At 42.7% G+C, this 19,971-nt stretch overlaps 2 protein-coding genes across 4 annotated transcripts in view; both read left to right on the plus strand.

The window, feature by feature from the left end:
* The window catches only part of rnf11a (ring finger protein 11a), a 628,093-nt gene extending 626,952 nt beyond the window's left edge, over positions 1–1,141 (plus strand). Inside the window, exon 4 of the transcript XR_007933761.1 lies at positions 1,123–1,141. The gene's annotated coding sequence lies outside the window, so the exon portion shown is untranslated. The remainder of the gene's footprint in view (positions 1–1,122) is intronic.
* Positions 1–19,671, plus strand: part of mast1a (microtubule associated serine/threonine kinase 1a) — a 103,576-nt gene extending 83,905 nt beyond the window's left edge. For all 3 annotated transcript variants that reach the window (XM_051920575.1, XM_051920574.1, XM_051920576.1), the window contains 17 exons: positions 1,266–1,333; positions 2,020–2,096; positions 2,241–2,449; positions 2,987–3,125; positions 4,032–4,164; positions 4,504–4,669; positions 5,663–5,764; positions 5,863–5,985; positions 8,967–9,076; positions 9,903–10,063; positions 12,440–12,690; positions 12,792–13,004; positions 13,080–13,309; positions 14,229–14,351; positions 16,725–16,861; positions 16,973–17,163; positions 17,694–19,671. In XM_051920575.1, coding sequence (XP_051776535.1) covers positions 1,266–1,333; positions 2,020–2,096; positions 2,241–2,449; positions 2,987–3,125; positions 4,032–4,164; positions 4,504–4,669; positions 5,663–5,764; positions 5,863–5,985; positions 8,967–9,076; positions 9,903–10,063; positions 12,440–12,690; positions 12,792–13,004; positions 13,080–13,309; positions 14,229–14,351; positions 16,725–16,861; positions 16,973–17,163; positions 17,694–19,486 — 4,226 coding nt within the window. In that variant the 3' untranslated portion in view covers positions 19,487–19,671. The remainder of the gene's footprint in view (positions 1–1,265; positions 1,334–2,019; positions 2,097–2,240; positions 2,450–2,986; positions 3,126–4,031; positions 4,165–4,503; positions 4,670–5,662; positions 5,765–5,862; positions 5,986–8,966; positions 9,077–9,902; positions 10,064–12,439; positions 12,691–12,791; positions 13,005–13,079; positions 13,310–14,228; positions 14,352–16,724; positions 16,862–16,972; positions 17,164–17,693) is intronic.
* Positions 19,672–19,971: the final 300 nt, after the last annotated feature.

Below are 19,971 nucleotides of genomic sequence, written 5' to 3' on the forward strand. Positions count from 1 at the left end.
GATTGAAGACTTAAGATATGAAGAGGTAGGGGAAGTGACGGCGAAGGTGGTAGGGAATGAGAATGGCGCCTGTACACATGTGCCGCACGGCCGCCCTACTGGCTGCTGGCGAGAGTTGATTCTACAATAAAATAAAAACACGAATAACCTTGGAGGTCAATCATCACTCCAAAAGCAGATACACATAGTATATGTGTACCAAATTTCAGGTCAATAGGTCAAACGGTTTTCAAGCTACAGGTGATTTAAAATCCTGGACAGACAAATGGACAGCCACGGTAGTGTATTATATATAAAGATATAATATAATATAATACTAACTAGCTCAAGAATTTTCATACACAGTTTCTTAAGAGCCACCATTTTCTGCCACCCACGTTCTGTATTAGAAGCCAATTCTTGTTGTTAATGAATCCTGTTATTTACTTCTGTGGCTTGTGAGAGCTCTCAATATGCCACTCCAGATATTTCCAAAACGTTTGATTTCCTTTTTTTATTTGAGCACCATCCAAATGTTTTGTGGATCAGAAAATATTTCTCAGACCTTCACTTTTTCTTTTCAAACATTTGAGACAGATATGGTCTAAATAAATGATGGACACACAGAAGCAAATGGGATTAAGTTGGCTAGTCATCTGTTGTCTGGTTTTGTAAGTCTTTGTTGTAAGAAAAATTAATCTTGAAAAGCAAGTCAAATAAAATTAAGTCAAAAGAAGATGTTCCATTAGCAGTGATAATTGGTTACTTATTTAAAAAGTGACTGAAGTGAAAACCTGCAACCCGTGCAGCAGTCCAAGATCTCAGTTTAACACCACTTAATATAATATAATACTTATTTTCATTTATATATCGTTTTTGATATTACAACGCAGCAGTCCCTAAACAAGAAAGAGACCTGAATAACTGGAGATTCCCAGACGACTACCTGGGCCAAAGATGGTACCAGGCCGTACTTAACTCTGGTACACCATCTTGCCATCAGGCGTACTATAAATCAAGCAGAGACAGCCCAATGAAGGTAGATACTCAGTCTCACTGAAGCCTTTGAAGGGAAAAAAGTGGAACATAATTGATAGTGATCCAGATCCCCAGGGGGTGCATGTACTGCGCGCATCAAGCCAGAAGGAGAGCAGAGTGGCGCTCTCAGTGGGTTCCTTTCGTCTGTCCAACTGTTCATTGAGCTGACTAGCAGGCGTTTGAAGTACACAACAAAAGAAGAAAAAAGCTGTCTATGAGAAGATGTTTTTTGCTTTGTTTTTTTGCAGAAGTGGTAAATCTTGAAAGCTATGATAGCGAAGGAGCCAACACCCCAGAGACAGATGATTCAGTCGAGGTACGTCTGAACTGAGCCGCTGTGGACTCGTTCTCATTTTGGGTGAAAGGGGATTGAATTTTTTTCTTTTTTATCTGCTACTACATTTCTAAATAACAGATAGCAAGACAGGCATATACTGTATAAGTGTGTTCTGACTTCAATGGGCACAGTGGCTCAACATGTAAAGTTACTACTTTGCAGTATTTCAACCTTGGTTTACTTGCCATCTGGGTTTCTTCTTGTGGAAGTTGTACTTTTTTGCATTGCAGCTGTGAATGATGACTCCATATTGCCTGGTGTATGCGAGTCCTTTAATGAATTGACATCCCATTCAAGTTCAAAGTTATTGTCACATGTAAAGAGTACAGTGAAATGGTTTGCATAGCAGGATCTTGAATTATTGTTATAGCACAATAATTACACAATTACTGTATTTCTAATGAAAAACTGTCTCACCAGGCACATGGACTTAACTCTGTTCTCACAGGCCTATTTTAGAGATCCCAGGAACTGACATTATCATAGAATTCAGAGATGGGTTATTACTCACACTGAGGTCTGGCGAAATCTTTAAAAAAACAGCTGACTGACAGTCATTTAAATCTTTCTTGATGGAAATACCCTAAATAAAAATAGCATACTGCTGGTCTGGGGTGCCATAATTGTTTTTTTTTACCTAATTATCCATGTGCTCTGATTTTTAGGGTCATGTCAAAGCTAAGAAGCCACCCAGTGAAATGGACTTCCAAAACATTAAGCTCATCAGTAATGGAGCATATGGGTGAGTACATTCCTGCGAAAGCTGTAACGAGGTTCATGCCTGGCGCTGCCCACCCCTTCACACGTGCTGTTCCCCTTTATTAATTCACTAACTGCTTTATTCATGCCAGTCACAAAAGGCTGTCACTTCTGATTTTGCCCACAGAGCGGTGTACCTGGTGCGGCACAAGGAGACCCGGCAGCGGTTTGCCATGAAAAAGATCAACAAGCAGAACCTGATTCTGAGAAACCAGATCCAACAAGCCTTTGTGGAGCGGGACATCCTGACATTTGCAGAGAACCCCTTTGTGGTCAGCATGTTCTGCTCATTTGAGACACGCCGCCACCTCTGCATGGTCATGGAGTACGTGGAGGGTAAGATGTACTTTCAGACAGTGAACACTGATCCCAAACTCTGGACAAAACATTTGCTGTAATTGATAGGGTGGAGTAAAGAGGTGGTAGGGGTTGTCTACTAACCTCATGACCTCCATTCAGCCTCTATCCTAATCCCAGTAGTTCCAATACAAATCTCCAGTGGAAAGGGCTGTTTCCTTCAGACAACAACACCCCATCCATTGCTCCCATTTTTTCTGGACAACTCCCTCATAACTCTCATATATTTCAAATCTGCACCTCCAACTGAGCCTTTCTTCTATCTCCTAGCTCAGTGAGGTTACATCATACAGGTGGCTCAAGCAAACTAGTAGACCCTAACGCTGTATGTGACCATAATAGAGGAATAGAATGGCCCTCAGGGAGATGTACGGGGCATGTTCAGTAGTCTTTGTTAGGACCTTTCTCATTGGTGTCTGTCTATTGCTGCCTATGGATAAAAAGCACACAAACACAACAGCCATACCTATAATGTGCCCTGGCAGCCCTACACTCAAATCTTGTGTTCTTTCCAAGGTGGGGACTGTGCCACGCTGTTGAAGAATATCGGCGCTTTGCCAGTGGAAATGGCTCGGCTTTACTTTGCAGAAACAGTCCTGGCATTGGAATACTTGCACAATTATGGAATCGTCCACCGGGATCTGAAACCTGACAAGTAAGAACATGTGTGCCAGCCCAACACACACATGCAGGCTCCTGCACAGTCATAAGCATTGACATATTGTGATTTAAAATCCTGCAGATAAGGGAAATGCATACATATGCACTTTGTCAAACCTGCGTAATCCACTTCAGGGCCATGGGGGGATAACAGGAAAAATTTATTGTCCACACAGAGAGAACATGCAGACTTTTCACAGAAAACAATTGGGTGTGGGATATAAACCCAGAAGGCTAGTTTACTAGGTCTGAATACTTGTGTCAATGGGATTTTTCAGTTTTTTATTTTTACTAAATTTATAAAACTTCCTAAAATCCTGTTTTTCGCTTTGTCAGTTCTAGGGTATTGAGTGTTGCTTTATGTGGGGAAAAATTAATTTCAATGATTGTAGCATAAGGCTGCAGCATAACAAACTGTGTAAAAAATGAATGGGTCTGAATACTTTCTGAAGGCACTGTGTGTGTATATCACACACCCAATATACTGTAAATACATACACACACCATTTATTATAGTTAAGTCTTTATATTTTTAATCATCTTGTACACTCTCATGTGATATTTATTATAAATCATTCAAAATATTTCACTCCTATCTAGTTTTATATATTTGCTTTTCTAGTAAGATGGTTATTTTTCGCAGGTAGGCCTATAAACAGTGGGCCATCAGTGTTCTCCATGGGGTCCCTTTCTGTCACTGCAGTCTGCCATTTATAAACATTTGGCCCTAGCTTAGCCATTCATTCCCTGTGCCACTCTGTCTGACAAATGCACATACTGGATGTTCAGCCAAGCAGAATTCATCAAAACGTTGTGTTGGCATGGCGTATGTGTACAAAAAGGCCATTGGCATTACGTGTATGCCTTCGTAAGCGACTTTCTTTTCTTCTTCTTTTCTCAGTCTTCTGATCACATCAATGGGTCACATTAAGCTGACAGATTTTGGATTATCCAAAATAGGACTCATGAGCATGACTACCAACCTGTACGAGGGGCACATCGAGAAGGATGCCAGGGAATTTTTAGACAAGCAGGTGAGTGGTAGAATCACCCAAGGCCGCTGTGCATTCAGGGTGCAGCCAAGCATCATAGGAATTGGGAATCTCGATTTCTGCACTTCAGGCACTAAAGCTCCCAGATTTGCCCATTGATGCTCATGGCTTAGACCATTTGGTATAGCAGCAGGGGCACACTTTAGGATGCCAAAGTACGATTTTCTTGTCAACATGTAATGCATTTGCGCTCTAGTAGTGAGGCTTGCACTTTGCTGATGCCAACACAGTGGGCACTATCAGCCTGTCTGAATACCACAGAGATATCAGGGCTCCACCAGAGTGACTTTCTGTGTTGGTTTTTTTCCCTTCTTTCTTTAGGTCTGTGGCACCCCAGAATACATTGCTCCTGAAGTTATTCTGCGTCAGGGATATGGCAAACCAGTGGACTGGTGGGCGATGGGCATTATCCTGTATGAGTTCCTGGTGGGCTGCGTGCCCTTTTTTGGGGATACCCCTGAGGAACTTTTTGGACAGGTCATCAGCGGTATGCTTCTGCCTCTTATAGCCGGGGACTGATTTTCCATATTTAATATCTTGACTTACATTCAGTTCTGTGTATCTACATATGGTGCATATCACTGCTGACAGGACCAGAGCACTCAGACACTGTGTCACTTATCTTTATTTGTCATATGTATAGTGCCCTGCTGCCCAGGCAATAAAAGTATACTACATGAAGGGCAGGCACAGGGAAAGGAACTTACAGGGTACTCTTCAGCAGACTCCTGAATTATTAAGGTGGGACTAATTGGCCTCTGTGTCAAGCTGGCATTGCACCAGTCCCATTCTCTCAAACTACTTGTTGGCACAATGTGGAAGGAGGGTAGGCAGTGTGTGAACACTTATGGGTACTGGGCACTTTATATATACTGTAGAAGACTGGTGGGAACTTTGGAGGGCTTTCCCAACTCTGAGGTTGCCAGGGTATACACTGATGCCCTCTCCCTGACATAACTGAGTCCAGAGATGTGGCTGTAAAAGGCGTTTACCTGCCACACCTTTTCCTCATCCCTCTCTTCACTACATCTATATTAAAACCTTTCTCCCATATCCTGACTGCCTAGTTTTGATGCTGGCCTTGACCCAGCATACCCCTAGTTGACTCTTTAAAAAATCACTTTAAGCGGTGGCACATTCGTGCATCATTGTCCGTAACACCCACTTGGGTCTCTCAGGTGGCCGGTGTCAGTATGCCCATGCATAACAAGAAAACCTTAGCATGGTTTGGCAACGGCATAGTGCCAAGGCCATGATACACTCAAACATTAAACCAGTCTCATACTAGGGTGCATCTAGGAGGCATCTCCTGAGCTCATTAATAGTATCTGTGCCACCCAGCCAATCCGCTTTTCAGTTAGTTCCCAAGAGCTACTCCAGATCCTGGCCTTCACTTTGTAACATCTGAATGTAAAACAAAAGGCTACTGGAAAGAAAAAAGTGTTCACCAAGTGCATCCATCACCTTTCTGTCTACTCAGATGAAATTGCCTGGCCAGACGGGGACGAAGCCCTCCCGTCAGATGCCCAGAACCTCATTTCTGCACTGCTCCAGACTGACCCATTACTCCGGCTAGGAACAGGTAGAGGATTAAAGCAGAATTAGTCTGCAGCTTACCCATCAAGCTCCTGCACCTTTGTTTTCTGCAACTAAATGGAGTTTTGTTTCCCCGTTTCCTAGGAGGGGCTTTTGAAGTCAAGCAACATGCCTTCTTTAAGGAGCTCGACTGGAACAGCCTGCTGCGGCAGAAGGCCGAGTTCATTCCACATTTGGAGTCTGAGGAGGACACCAGCTATTTTGACAGTGAGTTTACTTTCAAGTCTTTCTTTCTTTCTTTCTTTTTCTTATTCAGCCTCCAGATTGCTGTAAAGTTCTGTATTTTGTAGGTTGAGTAGTGATTACTAGATTTGTTATTGATTGGCCTACTCCCACAAACCCTAAACTGAAAACACACACACACACAATCCCTGACTGTAAGCGGTACTCCTGATAGACACTTATTAGCATAGACTAAAGCAAACCAACTGGGTATCCCCAAGACAACGGAGGCTACAGCACCTTATCCCTTAATATCATTTACCAAAGGCACGTTACTCCTTTCCATGCTGCTCACTGTTGGTGCTGCCCCTCCTTTCCTGTCTAACCCTGTGGGACAGAAGTGACAAACTACTCACACCAGATGCCCTGTATTTACTTTATTTCCTCAATATCCCAAGATGTGCACAGAAAGAATAGGAGTTTAATACAAAGCAGTATTTAGTAGCAAATGAAATGAGGCAAAGCTGTAAAAGTAAATGAATAATACCAAAGTCTGAATATAAAGTCCTAATAAAAATTCACCCTTGTCTTAAAAATAAAAAGCTTTACACTGATGAAATTAAAAATCAAATGATACTGTTGCTAAGAATATGAAAGCTGATAACCAGAGCCCAAAAAGGAAGCATCTGTGTGAGAGAGTGAGAGAGCGCGCGAGTGAGTGAGCGACCCCCAGGTGGCACGTTGTTCAGAAGTTATGCTGGGTCTTAGACAGCATTGCTGATGTCCAGATAAATAAGCTTTTCTTCTTACTTGGCCTCTGGCAATCCATTCATTACATAACATTCACCACATTGGGTTCCAAGACACCGTGATGCTACCCACATGTAAATGCCTGATTATTTTAATGGTGGATGGCTCAGCTTAAAGCTTTAATCATGAAAGTACTGCATGTTAAAAACACTGTATCTTGTCAAGAGTCTGTACTGCATCTCTGGGAATGAATCCATACCACAGGCCTTTGAGCTATACTGACCAGTCATTCTAACTTAGGATATTGTTCCCTGTAGGGGGCGATAGCTCCCTAGTTGGGATAAGTTCTTTTGTAATTGTGGCGTTTTAAGTAACCCGAAACTATATACATATAATATTAAAAGGCGATATCCCTCCCATAGTGATATGGCGGTAAGAAATCACATAAGAGAAAATAACTTCGCTTTCTTTAATGACGATTTACGCGGTACTACAGACAGGAAGCCATGACAAGACTTTATCAAGGTGGGATCTCGATGTATACAGTCTGCCATTTTTCGTCGCTTCACTGGAATGCTTTTCAGGATGGGTGACGATATCACCCATCTGTCTGTCGGCTTCAAAGACTTGACTACTGTCCAAGTCTTTTATACTGTTTTCTCCATGTGCAGGCCCTTACTTAGGTCCCAAACAAGGCAAGGAGATTCAGTTTCATCTCTAACATACAGAAATCGTACAATGCCTATTTTCGTAGTTTTACCTTTCTCTCTTCAAATGCATTCCTAGCAGTTCTAAATGCTGAGAGCCCCTGTGTGCTAACTTTGGCCTGGCCTGTACATGCGAGTGGATTTATAAAATAATTTTTTGTACAGAGCACAGTGACATTAAACTTATTATTCTGATTACAGATATACATAGAGAAAACAGTCTAAATATAGACAAAATACATTAATGTATATAATGTACTGAATGCAGAGTGCCATGGCCACCGTTCCTAGCATGAAACATCTGTGAGTAAAGTTTCAGATTTATAGGTAAACAGTTTATGTTCAGTCACAGTTCAGTAGAGCTTATCAGAACAACCTGCAGCAAAAAGCACTTCACTTTAGTTTTATGTAAAATGTGAAGTTGTCGCTCCAGCACAGGTTCATGGTGAAATGCATGATAAAAATCTACTCATTTTTTTGTTTCTTGATAGGGGCCAGTGAGGCGCCGTGGAGCAGAGGTTAGAGTTGCTCCTTCACAGCTCCGTGTCCTGTGTCACATATCAGGCCCAGTCACAGTCTCTGCACAGTTCTTCCAATGTTTATGTGTTTTTATTTCTCCAGGTGTTGCTGTTTTTCTTCCACATACAACTTATTTTTGTATAGTGCTTTTCACCGAGTACAGGTACAGAGCACTGTGAACAATTCTCAGTTAAAATACAAGTGTAGATTATAATTAATTACTAAATACAGAACACACATCACAAAGACATGCAGGTTAAATGAATTGGCACTTCTAAAGTGGTCATTGCCCTGCACTGAGTGTGCCTTGTGTTAAACTGCCATCCTTTTCACAACTGATTCCTGCCATGTACCTAATGCTGCTGGAGGGAGGCAAAGAAAAGAAAGGGTGCTTCTTCCTTGTGGTCCTGTCTGAATTAGACCCCCAGTGTTTCTCTGCATTGATGAAAACAGACAATCCCCTTCATAAAGGCTCAGGCTCATCTAATGCCAAACTCTGAAGGCCCCGCTGTGCGCTTTGCTCTCCTACATGTTCTTTTTGGTTGTTTTATGTTCCCCTAAATAGTAAATTATGTCTGGAATTACGGGAGGTACAGCTTCTATATGCCATGACATTCCTTAAAGGAGCAGGGTGTGCTGTCAGCTACAGGAGTGTTTGCGTACTTTTGTGGCCTTCTTAGCTCCATGTTAGTCAAGATGTTTCTCAGAGTGACATTTTAATGTATGAAGTAAGTAAATATCCACACACTATAGGATCCCAAAGTCACAGTATGGGGGATGTGGACTGTAACTTGATAATCGTAAATTGACTGCTGTAGAGTTCCAGTGGCCAATGTCTGACGGGCTAGCAGAAGTGCTTCTTTAAGCACATACACATTCTCCATGTTTATTTGTCTTAGAGGCACACCTGGAATGCCTTTTGGGCTCCCTTACTCCCCAGGGCCCTCCTTGCCAGCAAAGACAGATGGCAAGCAATGATCAGTGAGCATGAACACTACAGTTCGACAAGCAGAATGCAAACTTTCAAATGACCTTGTTGTCTGCCCACAGCTCGCTCGGAGCGCTACCATCACATCAACTCATACGACGAAGATGACACCAATGATGATGAGCCTGTGGAGATCCGCCAGTTTTCTTCCTGTTCTCCCAGATTCAGCAAGGTAGGGTTATTTTGGGAGGGCATGGTGTGGGATGGGCCAGGGAGGGGTAAAGGGCCCCTCATTTGCTTGCTACCTGTCTGAGGAGGAGGAGTGTGGAACAAAGACTCGATTTAAATATACGCTTTTCTAAACAGCAGTGTCCTACTGGCACTATAACATCAAAAATATTAATTTAAAATTAAGAGAAATTCAATTTAAAAAGTTGAGTAACAAGTAAAACAAGGCCTGATGTCATAATTAGTTCTTGTTTTAATAATGCTATTGCCTGGTAGTGGTACGGTGGTGAAGTGGTTAGTGTTGCTGTTTCACAGACCTTGCGTCCTCAGAGTCCTTGCTCGGTTGTTGTCTGTGTGGAGTTTGGATGTTCTCCCTATGCTGGCTCAGGGTTTTCTTCATATTCTATAGTTTTTCTCTCACATTCTAAAGACACACACACCACAGCCCCCAATAAGGGATATAGTTGCTTGTGTGCATGGACCCACACAATCCAGTTTGTTTCCCACTTTGTGCGTAGATTTCATCAGGCACTCCAGCCCCCTTCTACCCTGAATAGGATTAAGCAGGTTTGCATGGGATGTGACTTTAATTTGTAAGATAATGCAAAGACAATGCTTTTCTATAATCAAACGAGGATCGCATTGATGAAGTGCTACAGTTTTAACAATTTGAGTTTGTAACACAATGCAATTTTTAAGTTCCCCTTGACTAAGGTTATGGGTGACTGCCAAATAAAATGCATTCATAGGGAAATCTATTGCAAAGATCGCAAAACTGTGGCCTGTTTCCTGTTTTTGTTAATGTGGATGAATTTTCCAATTGATTCCAGGTTTACAGCAGTATGGAGCATCTCTCTCAACAAGAACAGAAGCCCACCACGGTGACCAGGCGTGAACACAAAAATCAAAAAGAGGACAAGGTGACCAAGAGGGAGAGTCTGGGCAGCTTTGGAATGAGAGACAAGGGCTGGCGGACCAGCTCTCCAGAGATGTAAGTTCTGTAGTCTGCATGGTTCAAGAGTTCATCCACCTTGTCAAACAGTTTACAGGCCTCAGGGGTCCCTGGAGCAATCAGGACTTCCCTTGAGGCAAGGCTTCAATAGGCTTTCCGTGTTTCTCGTCTCTGAATGAAAAAACATAGCATAGAGTGGAATTGAAAGTGGACGGCAGGGCGGATATGAATCACATTAAGTGACCCTGAGCCAGGATGGCATTAAATGGCTTTAGGTCAGTGGTTCTCAAGTTCAGCCCAGGAGGCCTCACTGTGGCTGCAGGTTTTCATTCTAATCAGTTTCTTCCTTTAATTAGACTCCCACGTTAATTAAGAAAGCAGTAATTTCTCAGTTTGTGTTTTTTGGTGTCAATCCAGTAATTACAAACTGGTTATACAAATGTTTTACTGGTATTTAGAAGCATAAGAATAATAACTATAAGAAAATCCAGTTTTCACTTTTTCATTCTGGGGTATTGAGTGCTGCTTGATGAGGAAAGAAACAAATTGAAATGAGTTTAGCGAAGGGGTCTAAAGAGTTTCTGAAGGCGCAGTATATGAGCCGATTTCTGTCTGTCCAGCGGCTACACTCTATTGGGTGTACTCAGAGTGTGATAAAGGTGCTATATAGCGCCCGACCCAGCACAGACTGACACAAAGGCACGTGTAAAAACACAACAAGACTTTAATTTTCTTCAGCTGGAGGGCACGTCTTCCCCGTGAACCCCCCCCAGCCACAACACAGTCCCCAAAGCACTTAAAGCACAACACACAACTCTCCACCTTGGCACCACCACTCCTCCTAGGCAACCTCGTCCTCTTTCTTCCAATTCTGGCTCCTGAGTGGTGGATGCTGGCCCTTTTTATAGCCCACCCAGAAGTGCTCCAGGTGCTTGATCACCTGTTACTAATTGCACTTCCAGACAGGGCTGTAAAGGTGTTCATGTTGGCTCCAGGATCCATGCAGCACCCCCTGGTGGCCACCCCAGATCCCCACAGGGTTGTGGAGAACTCCATCTCCCATGGAACCCTGTGGTTAACTGAGGCACTATCGTCAACCAGGAAGGCTGCCACCAAGCGTCCCAGGGGGGGTACTGAAGAGCCCATGGCTGCTCCCCCGGAACTTAAGTAGAAGGGGCGTCCCGGCCGGGCATGGGACCCGGCCGCCCGCCACAACAGGTAATATTTGAGATGTACATCTGTTGGAATGGATTTTGCAATACATAGCAAATTCATTCCAACAAATGAGGCATCACAAACATTATCATTGCCATTAAGAATTCTGTATCAAATGCTGTAAAACTGTGGAAATGCACAAACTGACACTATAATTTAAAAGAAATATATATAGGAGTTTGAGACCCCCATGAACAGACCATCACTATGACAGTCAGTGGGCTCCAGTGGGATTATTAGCACTTCCTCTAGTAGCATTTCCTATCATTTTTTCTATTTAACCTTTCCTTTATTTGGTTATGGTGTCAGCTGTATACAGTACACCCTCTGTTGGAATGAAAAATGCAATGCATCTTATTGGTACAAGCGACCAGCGCCTGGAAATGGGTGTATGGAGAATGATGCCCTTGATTGAGCTTGTTGTGAGTGACCTCATAGGTTTGGCAGACCGCAGTTACATTTTGTTGAATTCATTTTAATAAGTGACACTTCTGCACTTTAGATATGGGAGCTATACCAGTAAGGTCCAGCTACTGTATGTATAAAGCCCTTTGATATGGCAACCATTGTAAAAGTCACTATATCTTGTGAGACAGGTCACTCTACCCAGATTTTGAACAATATACTTACACAGGCCCAAAATACTTAAAATAATGGTGTGCCCCATAGGGGGTGTTCTTAGTCCTTCCCAAACATAAATAAGCAACGACAAAAAAAAGGGCGAGTTATTCTAAAAATAAAGCTCACATGGGCCAGTTAGACAAAATAAGAACACAAAGTAGAAATAAACAGAAATAAAGCAAGAAACGTGCTGCTGTCCTTATTAAAGCACCAGCAAGAGGGGAAGCCTCTCTAGATTTTTTATCTTGTAGTGATCAGGATGGAATTCTGGGTTAGATGTGATTGAACCATTAGGATCTAGTGATGATATTTTAATAATATGACACTGTTTTGGCACATATTCAAAACCAAAGACTGCTAAGTCTGATGCCTGCTCTTTCCATGTCAACACCTTGCCACTCGCACAATACTGAAAGCAAAAGTACACATATGTGTGCATGGTCTCGTGCCACAGACTAATAATTTATAACATAGCAAAAATCTGGAATTGACTCTCAAAGTGTAGTGGCAACGGGTTCAAAGAGAGAAATGCAAGATGAACAACTGGGTTTGGAACTCCTCTAATGTGCTTATTTGCAGGAAGCGTCTGTCTGCTTCAGAGTCATCGTACACCGAGAGCGATACCAGCCCACCTTTAGCTGCTCGTCGACGCTTCTCCGCTCTTATGGATACGCACCGCTTTGCATCACCCCTGGAGGGAGAAACTGAGCCTCGCAACAAGCAAACCCTGAGTAAGGCCTCACAGGATGGAGGGCCTTTAGCTGCTGGAACTCAGTCTGAAACAAAAGATTCTAAAGATACCAACGAGGCAGCCATCACCCCTATAAGCGGTATTAGAGAGTTTGCTGCCATCATTTACAGCACTGAATTGTGTGACTGTACAGTATTACAGAAAATAACAAAAATACACATTGGCTTTCCTTTCTTGCAGACAAATCTCCAAAGGCAAGCGACCTCCCTGGAGTGCAAAAAGAGTCAGTGGGCACTGATCCTCTTGCTCCCCGTGCCACCAGTGACTTGGTACTGCGACGAGTGAGACAGCAGCAGCTATCTGGGGAAGCCACAGATAAACGCACCTCACGAGCTGGAAACAAAGTCATTAAATCTGCCTCAGCCACAGCCTTATCGGTCATCATCCCCACAGGTACATGCCCAGAATAGTGTTATTAGTAATTATAGTTTTGGTACAAGACCTGCTAATGTACTCTGTTTCCTGCAGTTGAGCAGCATGGTGGATCACCACTGGCCAGTCCCATGTCTCCACGTTCTCTCTCATCCAATCCTTCCTCAAGGGACTCGTCACCAAGCCGAGACTACTCTCCAGCTGTCACTAGTCTGCGCTCTCCCATAACCATTCACCGTTCAGGGAAGAAATACGGCTTCACGCTGCGAGCGATCCGCGTCTACATCGGTGACAGCGATGTGTATAGCGTCCACCATATCGTTTGGGTAAGTCTGCACTGATTTAAAATGTCACATTTAATTCTTCTTCCTGTCACCACTTATGCAGTTAGGGGATTTCTGGTGGTCTCTGTAACTTTGAACCAAGTTGAAGAAGATATATTAAAGAAATGCTCCCCCAACAATGATATATTTTTTTAATATGTTACTTACCCTGTGTTGTTTGTAGTGATGGCAGAGAAATTTTTTTAATCTCATATGTTCATACAGAACAAAGAAAAAAAAAGTTGATGATATAATAGAATCCAATGATGACCAATGCTGTTCAACAGCAAAGGATGTGAAAAACATCCATGGGAAAAAAAAAAAAATCACATGCTACTTGTGTCACATAATAGGCGTTATTCGTGTGTATGCTCAAAACGTGCAAAACACATACATTTTTCCTAATATATTATTAAAGGTTATTTCCAGAAAAAAAAAAAAATTAAAGGTATTCCCATAATACTGTGTGTTTAAATTGAAGACAGGACTCATGACCAGTAACTGAGAGAGAGAGGAGGATCTTCAATTCAAAATCAGACTATTATGGGAATGCCTTTCCTTTCCATGAATAGGCTTTACGTATTTAAACTAAATTAAAGAGACATTATGTGAAAACTTAGTCTATTGATAAAGCGAAATCAGGCAGTGATTAAGATGGCTCTGGTAAAACCCAAGGTAATAAAAAGGATCTGTGATTAGGCCGACACGCGGTGCACTTAAGGTAACATCATTTGTATTTCGTCAAAGCTCTAAAACTAAAGTGTGTGCAATGTTGTTCATCACTTTATACATCCTGTACTATGACTATGGAAGCTGTTCTGGCAGGAGGTGTTTAGCTGAATGGATTTTCAGGATTTCCAGGGACTTTTGCCTGTAATGTTTTTAATTCCTTGGTAATAATTTTCTCGATTCAATCTTACAGCATGTTGAAGAAGGTGGTCCAGCCCAGGAGGCAGGGCTCTGCGCCGGTGACCTTATAACACATGTTAATGGAGAGTCTGTGCATGGGCTGGTGCATACAGAAGTAGTGGAACTCATTCTGAAGGTAAGAAATAGAGAAAGGCAAAGGGAACAATCACTTTGTTTGTAAGTTTGATAGTTGGGTCACTGCACAAATCCATGTTGTATATATTGTATGGGATTGTATTAACGTGTTGCACCCTATGTATACATTTTTGACTGTCTGTCTTTTTGTTGGTATTTTGTCAAAGTAATCAAGCAATTGTAGGCCAGTAAGCTTAATGTGCATAAAAGGTAAATTAATGGAAGCACTTATTAAGGAAAAAAGACTCAGCTGTACATGTCTGGAACAGGTGTATTAACCATTAGTCAGAATGATTTCAGCCGTGGAAGGTCGTGCTTCATGAATATGCTGGAATTCTATGAAGAAACAACAAAGCAAAATTGTGAGAGGTGCATATGAGATTATCTGTCGCGATTTTCAGAAGGCTTTTAATAAAGTGTTACATGAACAGTTAATGATCTAACTAAAAAAAGTGGGAATATAAGGTGTGGCGTATAGATGGGTACAAATTTGGCTCAAACATAGTGGACGAAGTGTAATGGTGAGGGGTACTTTCTCAGAATTAGGTGATTTTAATAAAAAGTGGTGTCCCTCTTAGGGTCAGTGCTGGGGCTGCTGCTCTTTTAATTTTACATAAATGACCTGGACAAGAAAATAAACAAGTTGGTTAAGTTTTCAGATGATACCAGACTAGGAGAAGGGCAGATGATATAGAATCAGCTGAATTGTTACAGAGGGACCTGGACAGCTTATAGGCTTGGGAAGATTAGTGGCGGGTGAAATCTGATGTAAGGAAATATAAAGTTTTACATGGAGGAAGTGAAAGTGTCAGGTGTGAATACTCAACAGGAGATCTGAAACCTGAAAGTCTCCCTTATGAGAAGGACCTAGGAGTCACTGTGTCCATCAAGAAAGCTAATGAAGTGTGAGATTATATATATCACAATGCGTGGTGTATGAGTCAAGGTAGGTTATGCTTAAGATTTATAATGCACTGGCGCGGCCTCATCTGGAGCACGGTGTACAGTTTTGGTCTCCATATTACAAAAAAGTCAAAGCAGAACGAGAGAAGGTCCAGAGAAGAGTAACTAGGCTGATTCTGGGACCAAGGGGTATGAGCTATGAAAAGAGATTAAAGCATATGAGCCATTTTAGTTTAAGCTAACAGACATCAAGATGTGACATGATCAAAGTGTTTAAAATTAGGCTTCAAGCTTTACAGGTTGATCTTCTACCTGCCAGATACTAGGTCTGCCGCTGGTTCCACTTAATTTTTTTTTGCTACAGGGTCATCAGCCTGGGACCACCATTCATAGATGTTTTGCTTTTTATCTCAGAACATCTCCCAGTTGTGGGGCAATAAATAGGAATGTCTCCCCGAGATCCCCTGCAGCTACCCTATCTGAGGAGTTGTTTGCACCCTAAGTCTTATCCCATTTTCTCAACCACAGCCAGAAACGTCCCTTCTCTGCTTGTTTCGATACCTCCTTTGCTGCTTTACACAGGTTACGTCCCCATAACCCAAGGTCCCTAAGCAGCCATGTTGTTGATTAGCCCCAATGAATCTTCTGGCTTCTACCTGCACCAGGTGTTGCCTTGCTCTCCACCTACCCTCTCTGCATTCTACAATCAGATTGGCACGCTTTGTACTCTTCCTCCCATGGCACTGTGAGTTCGACCTGCAGTGTAGATTTCTCAGCTGCAACCCACAGCACCATACTGGCTACCATGTTGTGCTTCAAATTTCCACCAGGAAATGGAGCTGCCTGCCCAGGTCCACTTCCATTTCCCACCCTACTCCATATGTCAGAAGCTTGGGTGCTGTTCTCCTTGGTGGTCTTGTCTGCAGGCTCCCCCTGCCCAAAGAATTAAATTTTTTGGCAGTTCCCTACCAGGGTCTCAAGGCTTTCCTCAGCTTCTCCACCAGCTCTGTCAGTTTTCTGAGTACCTGGTCACATCCCCACCTGAACCAAACCCGTGTCACTACAGTCTTATAACCTGACAGAGTGTGCTGCAGAGAAAGGAATTAGTACAGTGAATCCCTGCTGTTATTCTAAAATAAATTCTGCAACAGGAACATAGACAGGTGGCTGGTAACTTATTAAGAGCAGATTTCTCACAAATGTTAGAAAGTTTTTATTCACGTAAAGAACCACAAATGCATGAAATGATTTAACAAGTAGTGTGATGGAGAGAAAGATTTTTGTGACCTTCAGATCTCTTATTGATATTACTTTGTAGAAGCTAGATAAAAAAGTATGGCCTGTTCTTATCACAGTTGTTCCAGTGTTCTAACTGTCCTGCAAGTAAGAATTTCATTGAACTATTCAGTATGCGCACATGATGAGAAACTTGAATGTAAGAAACAGCATTTTTCTGTTTTCGTAATGGCAGAGCGGCAACAAGGTGACACTGACTACAACACCTTTTGAAAACACCTCGATTAAGATTGGCCCAGCACGGAAATCAAGTTACAAGTCAAAGATGGCAAGGCGCAACAAGAAGACGGTGGTGAAAGATAGCCAGGAGAGGTAGGTTCCAAATACAGTATCTTCTTTGCTTTTCTGTCTGTCATGTGACTGAACATGCATATCATCACCCACACAATATTTTGACCTTCTCTCATTGTTTCTGTTATATAGCTCCAAGAAGCGCAGTTCTTTGTTCAGGAAGATCACCAAGCAGTCAAACCTCTTGCACACAAGCCGCAGCCTGTCGTCGCTGAACCGTTCTTTATCCTCCAGTGACAGCCTACCTGGGTCACCGACACACAGTCTGTCTGCAAGGTCCCCAACACAGAGCTACCGCTCCACGCCAGACTCGGCTTACCTTGGTATGTAAAATGCCTCCCGTGCCATCATCAAGCTTCACGGTTATGTTAGTGTTTTTCCATCGTGTGTCACATTTTCAAAATTGGTTAGGATAGGAGCCCTCTCAGGGATACCCTGTATATTATTTTTTGGGAAGAGAAGCAACATTTTTCGTCTAAAAGTGTTGCTAAGCTTGTATGGAGATATAACTGAGAATTTTATAGGTTTGCCTCCTGTTGTGACATTGGTTTGAAATTGTGATAAATTGGTTATTACAGTAAAATTGGTTTGGAATTTTGCTGACCCTGTAATTAGCACTATGGTAACCTGTGCTGTATGTGTGCTTCACATTCTTTAAATTGGCATTATTACAAAATTACTAAATTGGACGGTGTAACATCACATCAGGTCTGAAGATCTTGTACCACTCACCTAAGTGAATTCTGAAGCTTTTCAGCCCTTATTGCTAATAACTGGAAATGTATAATGCTTTTTCTTAATGTGTCTGTAAAGGTATACATTTCCACTGAAATCTCCCTTCCTTCACATCTAGGGGCCTCCTCACAGAGCAGCTCTCCAGCTTCCAGCACTCCCAACTCCCCTGCAACATCTCACCACATTCGACCCAGTAGTCTACATGGGCTGTCGCCAAAACTGCACAGACAGTACCGCTCTGCACGCTGCAAGTCTGCTGGAAATATTCCCCTCTCACCTCTGGCACACACACCCTCACCAACCCAGTCTTCTCCTCCACCTTTGCCGGGACACACCATTGGGAGTTCAAACACCACCCAGTCTTTCCCTGCAAAGCTGCATTCTTCTCCTCCAGTAGTAAGACCCCGACCAAAAAGTGCAGAGCCCCCAAGGTCTCCTCTGCTGAAGCGGGTACAGTCAGCCGAGAAGCTGGGTACACCTTTATCATCTGACAAAAAGGTGGTGATGAGGAAGCACAGTTTGGAGGTCTCCCACTCAGAATATCGCAAAGAGTCTTTCCACTCGGAGCTTGGTCTTCAGAGTTTGCTGGAGTCGGAAGGAGAAAATGTGCCTCTTTCCTCTTCTCCGTGTGAGACAGGTAATCTCAAGCAAGTGGCTGTGAGGAAGATAGGCCGGCAGGAGTCTCCCCTAAGCCGGGATGCCTTGTTTATTGGAAGGACCCCGGAAAAATCAACCGAAGGGGTGGTGTTAGAAAAACTGGAAGAAGTGGGCTCTCTATCTTCTGCAACAAGTTCTGGAACGTCAATAACTAAAAAATCGGAACCCAGCCTAAAATCAACCAAAGAAGATGACTTTAGGCAGCCTTCACCATCCAAAGAAACTTGTACTAAGTCAGTTGAGGTCACAAAATCACCAAACCAGGACCCGTCCAAAAGTAATGGCAATGTAGCAGACAGGCTCGCAGCAAGACAAGGGGATCAGTGCTTAAGTAAGCCTCCAGGAATTTTACCAATACAAAGTAAGGCATCTCCACCTACAAGCGCTATTGCCCAAAGCCCACCACAGGAATCACAGGCTGCTTCATCAGTGCATGCTTCAGGGACATTAAATTTAGGAACACTAAAAAGGGGTGTAAAAACTCCAGAAAAGGCACCCCAGGAGGACATCAGGAAGATGGACCCTTTCGACAAGAAGCACAGAGGTATTCAGACAGATACCACCTTCAATGGTACCAGAAATCAGGACAGACCAGAATGTGGTCAGCCAGATCAGGAAACCAAAAAAGCACCCACAAAAATTTCAGACTCTGTTAAAGACAGTCTAACTAGGGACACAAGTGTAGAAGGAACCTCAAAACCAAATAGGTCAGAAATGCCTGCAGTAATAGCATCTATGAACAAATGTACTCCCAGACAAGAGAAGCAAGAAAAAACGGTGGAAGTGCCCACTAGTTGTAGCATTCAGGTCAAGCAGCAGGCGAAACTTAGCCCAGCAGAGGCTGACCGTTGTGGCATCACAGATGAAGTTAAGGGGACTGAAATAACTAATATGGAACCCCCACCTGCAAACTGTTACAAAGCTTTAGAAAAAGAAGGCAAATGGCTTCTAGAAGTAGTGGAAGAGCACACCACCAGTGTCTCCCCATCGGGCAAGTCCAGGCCCTCTTCCTTCAGTGACAAGTCCAGCTTTGTTACCCAGCTGACAACTGTGGCCAAAAATGTGCTGACTCCCATGAAGATGAGTGTCCCAGGAGTGGAAGTACTGAAGGGGAAATCAGCAGAGGACAAAAGAGGGAGCACAGTGGGGAAAGTTGAGACGGGAGCTGGTAGCAGGCCGACAAGTTTAACAGCAATGCAAGGTTTGGCAGTCACCCCCCAGGCTGATAAAACGGAAATTTCTCCAAGACATTAATGATGGCACTTGCTCCTATGGGGGGAGGAAGGAGGATCAGAAACTTGCAAACAAAATGCCTTGTATAGACTGAAGAAAAAGAAATCCAGGTCTGTGTCAACAAGTCAGAGGGAGAACGTGAGAGATTACCAAGTGTGCAAAGATGAATTGTGTATAGGTGCTTCTCTAGCTGTTTCCAATCACGAGTATATTATATATATATATATATATATATATATATATATATATATATATATATATATATATATATATATATATATATATATATATATATATATATATCCAAGAAGCTGACATTGTCACTGATGATGATCTCTGTGTGGTTGCATGTTCTCTGCAGTATACAATGTCAGGAGAAAAAGGAAGCGGTTTACTTACAAATGCAAAATACTGTGAATTCAAAAGCCGAAATGGTGTTAGAATCAGTTTTGCTCAGATGCAAAAAAAAAAAAAAAAACTAGGGATTTTTCTATGCTCTTGCATTG

The sequence above is a fragment of the Erpetoichthys calabaricus genome, chromosome 17 (genome assembly GCF_900747795.2).
Source record: "Erpetoichthys calabaricus chromosome 17, fErpCal1.3, whole genome shotgun sequence".
NCBI classification, from domain to species: domain Eukaryota; kingdom Metazoa; phylum Chordata; class Cladistia; order Polypteriformes; family Polypteridae; genus Erpetoichthys; species Erpetoichthys calabaricus.